The 13,238-nt window shown below is 50.8% G+C and overlaps 1 protein-coding gene across 2 annotated transcripts in view; it reads right to left on the bottom strand.

The window, feature by feature from the left end:
• The window catches only part of ST8SIA2 (ST8 alpha-N-acetyl-neuraminide alpha-2,8-sialyltransferase 2), an 87,078-nt gene extending 74,912 nt beyond the window's left edge, over nucleotides 1–12,166 (bottom strand). For both annotated transcript variants that reach the window (XM_049905727.1, XM_049905728.1), the window contains exon 1: nucleotides 11,926–12,166. In XM_049905727.1, coding sequence (XP_049761684.1) covers nucleotides 11,926–12,023 — 98 coding nt within the window. In that variant the 5' untranslated portion in view covers nucleotides 12,024–12,166. The remainder of the gene's footprint in view (nucleotides 1–11,925) is intronic.
• Between the last annotated feature and the right edge of the window lie 1,072 nt (nucleotides 12,167–13,238).

The following is a 13,238-nucleotide window of genomic DNA, read 5'->3' as shown; positions in this document are numbered from 1 at the left end:
GCAACCATGTGTGTCAGAACTGGCAACCCTAAATCATATCGATATTTTGGGTTGTCATATCCCATTACGGCCTTGGCGCTAACATGCTGTCTCCTGAGGCCTCCATCAGCCCTGCTGCTCTCCCGGTTTCTCTCTCCCACAGACCTTTATGTTTCTAATGTTTATCCCTTGGAAACATGAGCATGAGTTCTTTCCTACTGGGTGCCATCGAGTACATCGTTTTTTGGACAGTTATCTTTGTTCCCTGGAGCCATATGGCCTGGGTTCAAATCCCCGCTCTGCAACTTACTAGTGGTGCGACTTTGGTGGAGTTAACTGCTCTATGCCTCAGTTTCCTCATCTGTAAAATGGGGATAATAATGACATGGACCTCATAGGATTGTGGACAGAAGTGCAAGTGTTAATATAGCTAGAGTGCTTAGAATATCATTTAACCTCCAAACCCAAACCCACTGCCGTCGAGCCGATTCTGACTCATAGCGACCCTACAGGGCAGAGTAGAACTGCCCCATAGTTTCCAAGGCGCGCCTGGAGGATTTGAACTGCCGACCTCTTGGTTAGCAGCTGCAGCACTTAATCACTATGCCACCAGGGTTTCCTTTAGAATATCGTTTGGGACAGCGCAAATATGTAAAATAATGACTTAGCTGTTATTGTTATTCCCTGTTGGTATTGGCCTCCTTGGGGAAAAAAAACACGTGAGGAGTTTCCTTTCCTGAAGCGATTCCCTCAGTTTCCCTTAAGGTCCCAGACTCCAGAGTACTAGGTTTTAGGGACCAGTAACATTTCCAAAAATTTGGGGCTCAAGGTTAGGGAGTCAGGGTCACTAACTTCTTTGGTCAAGAAAAAGTATTATTACAACTACCATCTACCATCATTCTCTTCCATAAAAGATAGGACATGTTAATGGCCCAGGAGGGAAAAAGGAACATTACCTCAGATATATACAAGAGTTCTTCTCAAACGACGAGAATTGGGAACTTGACACTAACATAATTGTCAGCGCTACATTGTGCTTTTTGTTTTCCTCCTTTTTTTCCATTTGGATGGCCGCCCATCTGCGGAGCGCATTTGGGAACTACCAACAAACTTAGGGGTCATCTCAAACCCCACCACTGGCCAGAAGGCTCGAGGCGGAGGAGAAATTGTAGCCCTGGGCAGAAAGAGGGGCCAGGAAGTAGAGCTGAGGGCTCCAGCATTCCTTGAACAAAAACAAAGCGGGCGCGCGCGCTGGGGAAACTCCGGGACCCAGAGCGCCTCTGTCTCTCACACACAGCCACACCGCCTGGTGGGACGCGGAGCTGCCCGGAGCAGCGAATCAAGACTCCGATCTACGGGAAATCTTGGGGGACGCCGCGGCGCGTGGAACCGCGTCTGCCAACGTGCGGAACAGACACCTGTCCTGTCGGGCCACTGCTCTCTCCCCAGCTGGAGCGTTCCCCTCCGCCCAAGCCCAAGCCCGTGACAGGTGAAGCTGAGAAAACGCCAAGACAAACAGGTCCCCCGTCGGGACACCGGGCGGCTTCCTGGCTGAGTGACGAATTGCAGGCGACTGGGGAGAATTTAAAACCAGCCCCACTGCGACCCAGGAGTATGACTAATCTCAACACTTAAGGACTGGCCTTACTTAGCACCGAGAGACAGAGGGCAGGCAAACCCCAGTCTCTGAGGCAGTCACAGGGGACGGTTCCTGGGGTGCAGATGGCACCCCCCCAACCAGAGCACCTCTCCAGGAGGTGGCTCTGTCCCCGCCCTCTGGCAGGAGACAGCCACCGACTCACCGGCTGACGCTGCCACACTCGTGCCTTTCTCAGTCAGCCTCACTGTATCTTCTGTCACTCTAATGCATGTTTCTTGAGACAGCTGAGAGATGTCAGGCTCCTGAGTTTACCTAGGATCCATGCAGCTACTTCATGCCTTGACTGGCTTGACCAGTGTTTTAGAATAAAAACAAGTGTTACATTCCTGGGTGGTGCAAACAGTTTGTGCTTGAATACTAATCTAAGGATTGGAGGTTCAAATTCACCCAGCGGTGCCACAGAAGAAAGGCCTGGCAATATTTTCTTTAAAGCTCTCAGCCAAGAAAACACTATGGAGTAGTTCTCCTCTGTAACAGGTGGAATCGACAGCAACAGGTTTGGCTTGGCTTTGATAGAAGTATTGAAAAAGGAAAACCTCTGGGATGATGCGCACTGACTTCTCACACTTCGTACTTTCTCCATGTCTCAAACACAACTTCCAGCATCCTTTAGAGTGGCCAGCCCTTGCAATTTCACAGCCGGCTCCAAGTTCCTCCTCTGCTCTTACCACCGGTATGCAAGCCTGTAAGGTGATAAAGATAGAACTGATGCTTCCTGTCTAGGCAGGAGGGAGGATGGCTGGGTGCAGCTGGAGAGGCGCTGCAGGCTGGAAGGGCGTTCAGGAGAATAAAGACCTGGGCAGAGGCTTGGGGCTCTCCAACTTGGCTTTTTATCTAACTGGCAGTGGGCAAATCTGCCACTGGATCCTCCTCTTTTACAAACTAGAAAGGGGCTTTCATTTCCGTTGCACATCCTCCAACATTCTGAAAGTATGGGGTAATGTCACAGGCAGACAGTGCCTTTAACTGAGCTGTGCTCCCTGTGTTGGATGCTTGGGAAAGCAGTGGGCTTCCTGATCAAGCGGAGGGTGTCTGACATTAGGAGAAGAAATACCTTTTAGGTCCCAGGGTGGCACAAATGGTTTGCGCTTGACTAGTAACCAAAAGCTTGGCAGTTCAGACCCACTCAGAAGTGCCACAAAAGAAAAGCTTGGCAATCTGCTTCCATAAAGATTACAGCCAAGAAAACCCTACAGAGCTCCATTCTACTCTGTAATACGTGGGGTGGCCATGAGTGGGAACTGACTCGACGGCGATGAGTTTTATATCTCTTTCGGGGTAAAGAGACTTAGGGCCTATTTTTGCCGTGTCCTAGGCGCATAGTTTGCTCATTCAACAAATTATGGACTTCATATATCCAGTTGCCACTGAATGGATTTTGACTCATAGTGACCCCATGTGTGTCAGAGTACAACTGTTCTCTATAGTGTTTTCAATGGCTGAGTTTTGAAAGTAGATCACCTGGCCTTTCTTCTGAGGTGCCTCTGGGTAGACTTGAAACTCCAGCCTTTCGGTTAGCAGCTAAGCACATTAACTGCTTGCACCCTAGGGACATGGACTTCAGATACTAAGCCAAATACTCAGCATAAGGGCTGGAAGGAAGGGATGAATAAAACATAATTACGGACTCCATCTCCATAGGATGTTAGCAGGGCAGGATAATAAGGGCTCACACACAAGGGACAACTAACCCGGATTGTCAGGGCAGGGTAATGCTTTGCAAAGGAGGTGACGCCAGACCTTGGCCTTGAAAGAGGAGACAGGGCCGCCAGGGGCAAAAGAGATGGGGACTAGAAGAATAGTGTGTGCACGGAGGGTGTTCCAGCCAGGAGGAACAGCATGTGCAAAGGCTCGGAGGTATGAATCATGGTGCATTCTGGGGAACAGTGAGCCATTCAGAATTTCTGGATCCCAGGGTATGGGAGGAGCAGGAAAGAAAGAGGCTGAAGAGGGAGGCAGGGGTCAGATCATGCATTGTCTTGCATGCTATGTTAAAAGCACTGGGGAGCCTTTATAGAATTCCACTCTCTCTGAGAAATATTTATAATTTGTATTTTACAGCAGTTGCAATTTCTAGATCCTAAACAGTTTTAAAACCTAGCAACCTTGCTTTACAAGGGGGAAAGAGCCCCTGCGTTGTGAATCGGTCTCTAAGAGGAATATCTATTTACAATTTAAATTTGATGTTAGGAACAGTTGGCAACAAAGACTTGGAGCCAGTAAGTTAAAACCAGACCCTTTTTTCTCTCCTATTTTATACCTGAGTGAAGTACACCTTGATGGGGGAGAAGAATGAGATTTCCCCCAAAAGAGTTGTATCACCTTGAGCAAATACACATGCACCTTACAGAGAGCATGGACTGCGGCTGCTCAAGGCCATTTTCTTTCACATCCACCTGACTCACCCCCTACAGGTGCACTACCCTCACTCTCAGCTGATAGCAATAGCTGCTCCCTGCTCACGGATCAATTGCAGTTGTTAGTGGTCTTTGAGTCAGTCCCCAATTCGTGGTGACCCCCTGCACAATGGAAAGAAACACTGCCCAATCCTTCATCATCGCCACTATCATTTGTGGATCAGACCATTGTGATCCATAGGGTTTTTATTGGCTGCTTTTTGGAAGTAGACTGCCAGGCCTTTCTTCCTAGCCTGTCTTAGTTTGGAAGCTCTGCTAAAACCTGTTCAGCATGACAGCAACATACAAGCCTCTGCTAACAGATAGGTGGGGGCTGTGTATGAGGTACGTTGACCAGGAATTAAACCTGGGTCTTCTGCATGGAAGGTGAGAATTCTACCACTGAGCCACAACTGGCCCCTGCTCATAGACCTAGTCCTGGCTAATGATCAGAGCTATCCTCTCCTTGTCTATCACTTTCCTAGATAGGGCCTGCTGTTTGGCTGGGGTGTGCCAGGACCACTGGCCACAGCGTACTGGATAGTATCGGTTCTGACAGATCCAAAGTCCATTCTAACAGGTCGGTGCTCCTGAGGGACTAGTTGTTAAATGTTTTTAATATCACCCCTCCTCCAGACCCAATCATACCCAATTCATATGGTATGTAGAAGTGGGGAAGGCCCGTTCAGCTGACACCAGAAGTAGGTTTGCACTGTAATAAGTCTTCCCTCCTCCAGAAGCTTTACCCCAAGGCCCTGCCTGAGTCTACGATACTCACGCCCATGGCAGTGTGAGCTTGTCTGGCATGCTAGGGGTTAATGCTATTCTGTCTTTTATCACCATGCTGAATTGGTTGGACCAAAGTGACATTTGGGGAGACAGACCCTGAAGTGTCTCTCCAGTCTTCTTCGTTCACCTTCCCACTTTCCAAACTAAGGCCAGAACGTGCTCTTAGGAAAGCAGATAAGAAGAACTCTGGGTCCTCAGAAAAACTCTGGGGAGTGAGCTAGAAAGTCCAATCCTGAAAGCTATTTCATATTACTGTAGGAGGCAACTAATTCAGAGGGCAGGGCAGTCTAACACGGTGGTCAAGAGCATGGGCTTGGCTTCCCATAGAACTAGAATCAAGCACCTGTTTTAACCCTAGCAAGTTATACAACCTTTCTGTGCCTCAGTTTCCTCATTGATAAAATGGAGACATCAATAGGACCTAGCTTAGGGGGTGTCTTAGTTATCTAGTGCTGCTAGGATAGAAATACCCTAAGTGGGTGGCTTTAACAAATGGAAATTTATCTTCTCAGTTTAGGAGGCTTGAAGTCCGAATTCAGGGTGTCAACTCTAGGGAAAGGCTGTCTCTCTGTCCACTCTGAGGAAGGTCCTTGTCTCTTCTGAGCTTCTGCTCCTGGACAATTTTCATGTGGCTTGGCACCTCTCTCCCCATCTCTGCTTCTCTTACTTGCTTGTTTAATTTCTCTTATATCTCAAAAGAGATTGACTTAAGACACGTCCCACGCTAATCCTGTTTCATTAACATAGCAAAGACAACCCATCTCCAAATGGGATTATAATCTCGAGCATAGAAGTTAGGATTTACAACACATATTGTGGGGGGGGGGGTACAATTCAATCCATAATATTCTACTCTTTGCCTCCCCCCAAAGTCATGTCTTTGCCACATTCAAAACACATTCGCCCCATCACAGCATCCTAAAAGTCTTAAATCAACTCCAACTCCAAAATCTCATTTTCTGAATCATATAAATCAAATATGGATGAGACTTTAGGGCTATTCCTCCTGGGGCAAAATTCCTCTTTATCTGAGAACGTGTGAAATCTAGAATACAAGTTATCTGCTTCCAAAGTGCAATGGTAGAACAGGCACAAGGTAGACGTTGCTGCTACGAATGGAAGAAACTGGAGAGAAAGAAGGGATAATGGATACTAAGCAAGTCCAAAACCCAGCAGAACAATTTACATTAGCTCTCAAGGCTTGAAAATAATCCTCTGTTCTCTGAGACCATCTGAGTAATGGCCCTGCCCTCTAGACTCTGGGTGTCTGCCACACGCTCTGAATTCTGGGTAGAGGCCCCTCGACCATGGGCTTTAGCTCTGCCTCTCAGGCCCACAGGGATGGCAACTCTGCTCCCTCATCTTTGGATGGACCCATTCTCCTAGTCCATCTGAGTGGCAGCCTCACCTCTTATGTCCCTTGGGCATGGCAGTCCTGCCTGCTTGGCTTTGGCGGCAGCCTCATCCCCTGGCACTCCTTAATAGCAGTCCCACACCCTGGAACTGAGCTGGCAAAGATCCAACTCTTTGAAACCTTGGAGGCTGTGGCCCCACTCTTTGAGATCCAGGAGACCATGGCCTCACCCTTTGAAACCGAGAAGGTGCTGCTTCCTGTGTTCCTTCCTACAGTTCTGCTGGTCCAGGAATGATCTTTTCCTTTCTTGAAGGACAACAGATGTAGCTCCTTTGGCCTGTAGAATTCCAAGAGGCAGGAAGCATTCTTTCCTTTCACTCTTTCTCTGTCCCTTTCATACTAAGTTGATGGGTTTTCTGGTACGGTAGTTGGTTAGATCTATCAGCCTCAGGCTTAATCTCTTTAGTGATTGTGTATCCATGTCCTTGGTCAACCATTCTAGGACACGTGTCCTTAGTTTGTACAGCAAAACTTTCCAAATCTTTTAAGTTCTGTTTTCATTTTGCACAGTTCATTTTAAAGTCCATCTCTTTCCTTTCACATTTTACTGTAAGCAGCAAGGAGAAACCACGGGACCCCTTTAAGATCTTGCTTAGAAGTCTTCTCAGCCAAATATCCAAGTTCATCACTTACATGTTCTACCTTCCACCAAGCATTTGAACATAATTCAGACAATTTCTTTGCTACTGCATAAAAAGCATTGCCCTTCCTCCATTGTCCAGTCACTTGTTCATCATTTTCTTGTAAAGTCTCATCAGAAGCACATTTAATGTCCAGATTTCTAGCAACATTCTGTCGCTGGCACCCTATGTATTCTCTAAGATGATACTTTCTCTACAGTTCTCACTTTCTTCTGATCCCTCACCAGAATTGCCTTTACATCCACAATTCCACCATCAGTCTCTTCAAGGCAATCTAGGCTTTTACTATTAGGTACCTTAAAACTCTTGCAGCCTCTACTCACTACCCAATTCCAAAACCATTTCCACATTTTAGGTGTCTGTTAGAGCAGCACCCCACTCTTCTGGTACCAAATTCTATCTTAGTTATCTGGCACTGCTACAATAGAAATAGCATAAGTAGGTGCCTTTAACAAGCAAAATCTTATTTTCTTACAGTTTAGAGGCTAGAAGTCCAAATTAAGGGTGTCAGCTCTAGGGGAAAGCTTTCTCTTTCTATTGGCTCTGGAGGAAGGTCCTTGCCTCTTCTGAGCTTCTGCTCCTGGGTGATCTTCATGTGGCTTGACATCTCTCTTTTCCCATCTCTTTTATATCTCAAAACTATTGACTCAAGACACACCCTACGCTAATCCTGTTTCATTAACATAGCAAAGAATGAATTCCCAAATGGGGCTATAACCGCAGGCATACAGGTTAGGATTTACAATGCATATTTTGCGGGGGTGGGGTGGGGGGGACACAATTCAACCCATAACAGGGGGCTTGGTGAGGAGTTGGTGAACTAGTACTTTAAAGCAGTTAGCAAGGTACCTGGTACCCAGAACTCAACACACATGGTAGTTCTTGGTGTCATTGGTAGGTAACCAGTGGGTTGTCATGAGGATGAAACATGTTAATGTCTATAAAGCACTTGAAGTAGCTCCTTGCTCTCAGCAAATAATAAATGCGATCACCACCATCTTCATCTCCATCATCATCACAAGGACTACGTTATTGCTAGTTATTCACCTCCCCTTTAACCAAAGTTCTGTAGCTCCTTTATGATCAGAGGAACTCATTTTAGGATGAGGACACTGGGTTATAAGCAGGGGTTCGAATCAGTTCTTCCTAGCTCAATTATGGCTGAAGAAGTGACACATTAGGCTCTTGAAAGGGCTCACTATACCTCTTCTGAGTTTCCCATTTCAGGGCTTTGACCCGTCATTTTTCCCATTCTGGGTATGGTTCCAGATCACTCAAATTAAAAAATTTCAGGTCTCTTCTGCTTTCACTTTGTCAGCCATAAATGAACCGATTCGAACTGGTTTGAAGTCCTGGTTACAAGCTAGGAGATCTGTGCAGTCCTGCCCCATCCTCAGTGAACCAGCATATAACCCTAGATATTTTAAGTGATGTTGCTTCTCAGGCTCAACACTACCTAAAAAAAAAAAAAAAAACAGTTGCCATTGAGTCTATTTCAACTCATAGTGACCCTATAGCACAGAGTAGAACTGCCCCATACAGTTTCCAAGGCTGTAATCTTTACCGAAGCAGACTGCCACATGTTTCTCCTACAGAGTGGCTGGTGGGTTTGAACTACTGACCTTTTAGTTAGAAGTGAGCTTTTAACCAGTGTGCCACCAGGGCTCCTCAGCAAATCTCCCTAGTCAGTAAAAAGAGGAGGTTTGTGTAGGGGAAGCCTTACAGTCCCTTCCTGTGATAAGGCTCTAGGAGTCTCAGCCTTCCCAAGGATTCTGTGTGCCCATCTCTGGGTCAGTGATGGATAGCCATCCTATGATGTTTATTGAATACATTGTGTTTCAGGTTTTGGCAGCTCCACGGTGGGCATGGAAGGCATGCCTTCTGCTCTTATGGAGGTTACAATCAAGACTAAAGCCCAGTGGACAGCCCGAAGATTTTAATTCACAACTTGGTCTCCAAAACTCAGAGAGCTGCTTGAGTTGGAGCCTCTCCCCTCTCTGAACTGGCTCCTAGGCTGCTGGGCAGAGCTGTTTGGGTGCTTTTCAGGAACTCATCTTTCCACATTTCCTTCTCCCCGGGGAGGTGTTTCTACAAGCCAGAGAGTGAGAAATGTAACATTGAAAATGATCAGTTAACAGGAAAAGAGACACATCCGTCTCAGAAAAAGTCCTCTGTTGAAAGCCCTGCCCTTCACACACATGTTATAGGATTCCTCAGGCAGGACAGGACCACTGAGACCACATCAAAGTTCTCATTTTGCAGGAAAGAGAATCCAGAGCTCCAGGAAAGGGAATCTCAGATTTTGTTCCTCCAGACAACACATGTGTGATTTTCTTCCCTCACATGCTCTTCATTCCTTAATTCTTGGAAAAATTACCCCAAAGGGAGGCTCCCTCCCTCCTTTCCTCCCTTCCTCGCTCTTTCTTTTCTGTCTCTCTCTCTCCTTCTTTCCTTCCTTCTCTCTAACAGATCACAGGGAACCAGCCATTACTTTCTTTTTAGGACCATTGTTTTCTCCAGGGACTGACACTGGCAGGCAATTCTCAATCTTCTCTAGCATAGGCCAAGATCAAGTTGGTGAAGGTGGGCAGGGCTGGCACAATAGCACCATGAACTTGAGTATGATTTGCAGTCTCTGGGAAGGTCCTGCTCCTGGAGCCCCTCTTTGGCCGGTGTGCCAGGCATTTACTTGTGCTGAGCCCCAGCTGGCCAAAGTTGAGTTTGTACATGGATTAAGAAAGTGACGGTGTGAACAGATGTAAGGGGTTGCTGGGATTTCCATCCTCTGCCCCAAGTCTTTCCTCCTTCAGCCATGGCGAGTCCCTGACATGCCTCCATTCCTCGAGCTTAAGTATGTGTGAGACTGGAGTTCTGACCAGGGCTGCTACATCTGACTGGAGGTGGGTCTCTGGCCTGGGTCATGACTGGTCAAGCTAGGGGTCAACATGAGGGCGAGGGGTACCAGATCAAAGGAATAAGTCACAGAGGATAACACATTTGACCTGTTTGGCTATTTTCCCCAGGGTCAGCCCAGGCAGGGGCAGGATAAAAAGAAGCAGGAACCTCCAAGTGAAACAGACCCCAGGGGACACACCCACAGCAGAAGAGCCCTGGGGTTTAAATTACATGTATAAACGTCCTTCTTGGCTCAGGTTTTTGCGTTTATTCCTAGATACCCTTGTTGCAACAACCTGATGTGTGCAGTAGAGACTTCACAATGCATTTGGCAAGAAAATGCAGCACTATGTGCAAAGCGATTTCCTGATTGCATTTTAAAAAATGAAAGTCCTTGGTACACAGAAGGTATTCGCTGAAAGTTCGGTGAATGGATGAGCTGGAGGATGCATGAATGAGTGTCGTTTTTTACAGCAGAACAATGGGCAGCTGCGGATCCTTTCCTATCTCATGGGCAACGGTCAGCAAGTGACCACACCAGGCAGAGCCCACGTCTGGGAGAAGAAAAGGGGTGCCTAGGGGCTTCCTCCCCACTGCTTCCTCCATCACCCCAAAACTTAACTTGCCCGTTTCCCTTTCCTACCCGTGTTTTGAGGTGAACAGGAGAGTAATGCGTTTCTCTGTCTCCATGTGGGAGCTAGTGGCGCGTCGTCTATTAACTGCACAGCATTTGGCAAAGTTTTCGAACTCTTGGGGAAACCAAGTTCCTGAGGATGGGGAGGAAGCAGCCGAGGAGCGAGGATCTCTTGAAGGGCGGAGTTCAGAGGAGGAGTTCTGGGGTTACAGAGGCGGGCAGGAGCAGGACAGCAGGAAGTAGAGCCCGCCCTTAAGCGCCTCGGCACCCTGGGCTCTGGACTGGCATCTCCCATTTGAGGGAACTGACAGCGTAAATGCTCATCAACTCGCGCTGATAATGAATGAAATAGCAAATGGGACAAAGAAGCGGCTCAGGCGGCGCGGTTCTCGCGGAGGGTGTCTGGCTCAGCACTACCCCAAAGAGGAAGGGGCTTGCGCACTCTGCGACCTCACCTTCTGGCTGGCCTGTGCCAGGAGGCTTTCCTCAGGGACCCTCAGATACCCGGCTGCCTCCCTACCCACCCACCGCCCTTTGGCGACTCTTTGTGGCGCCCCAGCGAAGGGGCTGGGCCTGGCCGGCTTCGGGTGCGAGCCTCCACCTCCTGTACCCACGGCGGGTGCGTCCCGCGCTGCAAGTGTGCGCTCTTGATAGGCCCGCGACAGGGCAGGGGCTCGCCGTCCTGCCGCACCTCTCGCGGGGGGAGTGCCGGGGTGTCCTAGCACATCTCGCTGGGGAGATCGTGAGAAAAAGCGAGGGCAAGACCCCTCACTAGGTGCGCAGAAGCCCACCGGGCAGTGGTACGGACTTCCCCGAAACATCTCAGTCCCAGGGTTGCAAGCTGAGTGTCGGGGGCGGCAGGGCTGGTTGAGCATCCAAAGACAGGGAAGGGCGGGGGTCTCAGCCCCGCCCCGCGCGCCCCGCCTCCAGCGGTGCCAGCCGGCACCCCAACGCTGAGCTCCCCGGCCGGCGGGAGGCGTGTGTGCGTGTCTGTGTGTGTTGAGGGGACACCCCCGTTGCCGGGAGCGGGTGCAGAACCCCCGCCCTCCGCTCTGGCCCGGGGATACCCTCCCCAGCGCAGAGATCCCCCGCGCACCCCCTGCCCACTTTGCCAAGGCGAGAAAGCGGCCGAACCGGAGACAAAGAAACTCCTGCCTCCTCCACTCTCGGGCCCTCCGCCCGCCTCTGACACTCCCCGGGGCCCTCCCTGGACCCCGCTGACACTACGCGCGGACCCACCAGAGGAAGGGGCAGGGCGGCGAGTCTGCCCCCCGACGCTGGCCATCTGGGGGTCGTCTTGCCCCTTGCCCAGCGAAGCCCCACGGCGGCCGCGCCCCCACCCCCCGCTCCCCAAACGGTCCCGGGCCCCCCGCACCGCCACCCCCGACCCAAACCGTCCCCCACCTCCCCAGAGGAGCGACAGGGGGAGCGGCGCACACAAAGCGGGGGCGGAGTACCAGGGTGGGAGAGGGAGCGATCCCGCCATTGCCGGCCCGGTCCCCGGCGCAGCTGTTTACCCGATTTCTTCTTCGATCTCCGAAATGTCTGCGAAGATGAGGAAGACCACTAGCAGCGTGAGCGCGGCCAGCATCCAGCTCCGGAACTGCAGCTGCATGGTTGGGTCGTGCCCGCTGGGACCCGCGCGGGCTGGCGCGAGAAGCGGGCTGGAGGGCTGAGCGGCGGGCGCCGGAGCTTCCCCGCGGTGCGCGGCGGGGCAGACACCCTGCGCTCCGGGCGAGTCCGGCCGGCGGCGGCGGCGGCGACAGCGGCGGCAGACAGGGTTGCTCAGGCGCCGCGAGCCCGCTTGCTCCCTCTCGGCCCCCGCCCGCCCCTCCCCGCCCCGCCCTGCGCCCGCCCCGCGCGGGGCTCCACGCGCAGTTTGACAGCTTTGCTCCGCGCCTCTGCTCGCCTCCTCCCCCCCCGGGCAACTCCAGCGTCCAGCCGTTGGCCTTTACAGCTCCCGAAGTGCGGCTTGTCCAGCTTCCCAGGGCGCTGGGTTGCGGCCGGAGCCCGCCACTCCCCCAGCTAACGAGGCTGGGCTCGGGGGACCCGTGCGTCTGGGTGCCGAGGGGAGCCCAGGGAAGAGCGCGCAGCACCCGGCGCTCGCAGCCGGTTGGCAAACGCCCTCCTTCGCCCGCTCTTTGTCCAGCGCCCTCGCTTTCTCGCAAAGTTTTCCCGACACAAAGACCAACACCTGGGGACAGCCCCCAGCGCGCGGCAAAGAGGCGGTTTCAGCAAAGCAGATGTTTCAGCACCTGACGAATTAGGAGGGGAGGTGGGGGAAGGGGAAGAGAGAAGAAATACCCGAGACCGGTCAGCTCGAGCCGGGATGCTGATTGCCATTTGTGGGCGAAGTGCTCAGCCCTAGAGAAACAACCGATTCCAGGCGGTCATCTTATTCTCCATTTATAGGTCCCGAACCCAAGTCCAGAGAGGATCCCTGAGTTGCCTGAGGTTACAGAGCTGGCGATTGAACCCTGGCTCCTGCAGGACTGGCAGCTCTACCCACAATGGCAGACTCGGCAGCCACTCTGCCTTGGCTGTCCTGGTGCTGACTATGGCTGTGCTTCGTTCCCCCAGCTCTTACTCTCTCCTCGCAGAATCAATAACCCCTGGAGTCCTATCTTGATCAAAAGGCCTCCTAGAAAATATGGTTCTCACAAGAGGTAATGCTCCTCATGCTGAATATTTTACGCTACCTCAGCCTTAGACAGTTTAACTCAAATTACATTTTGCACCTGCCATTAGCCAGGGGTGGAAAGGGCCCCATAAAGTTTTACTGGAATTAGATAATTACTTACTTTTTTCTTGAACTAATTGTAACAATTCC

The sequence above is a fragment of the Elephas maximus genome, chromosome 13 (genome assembly GCF_024166365.1).
Source record: "Elephas maximus indicus isolate mEleMax1 chromosome 13, mEleMax1 primary haplotype, whole genome shotgun sequence".
NCBI classification, from domain to species: Eukaryota; Metazoa; Chordata; class Mammalia; order Proboscidea; family Elephantidae; genus Elephas; species Elephas maximus.
The sequence above is the reverse complement of the archived record's forward strand: the minus strand, read 5'-3'. Positions and strand labels throughout refer to the sequence as shown.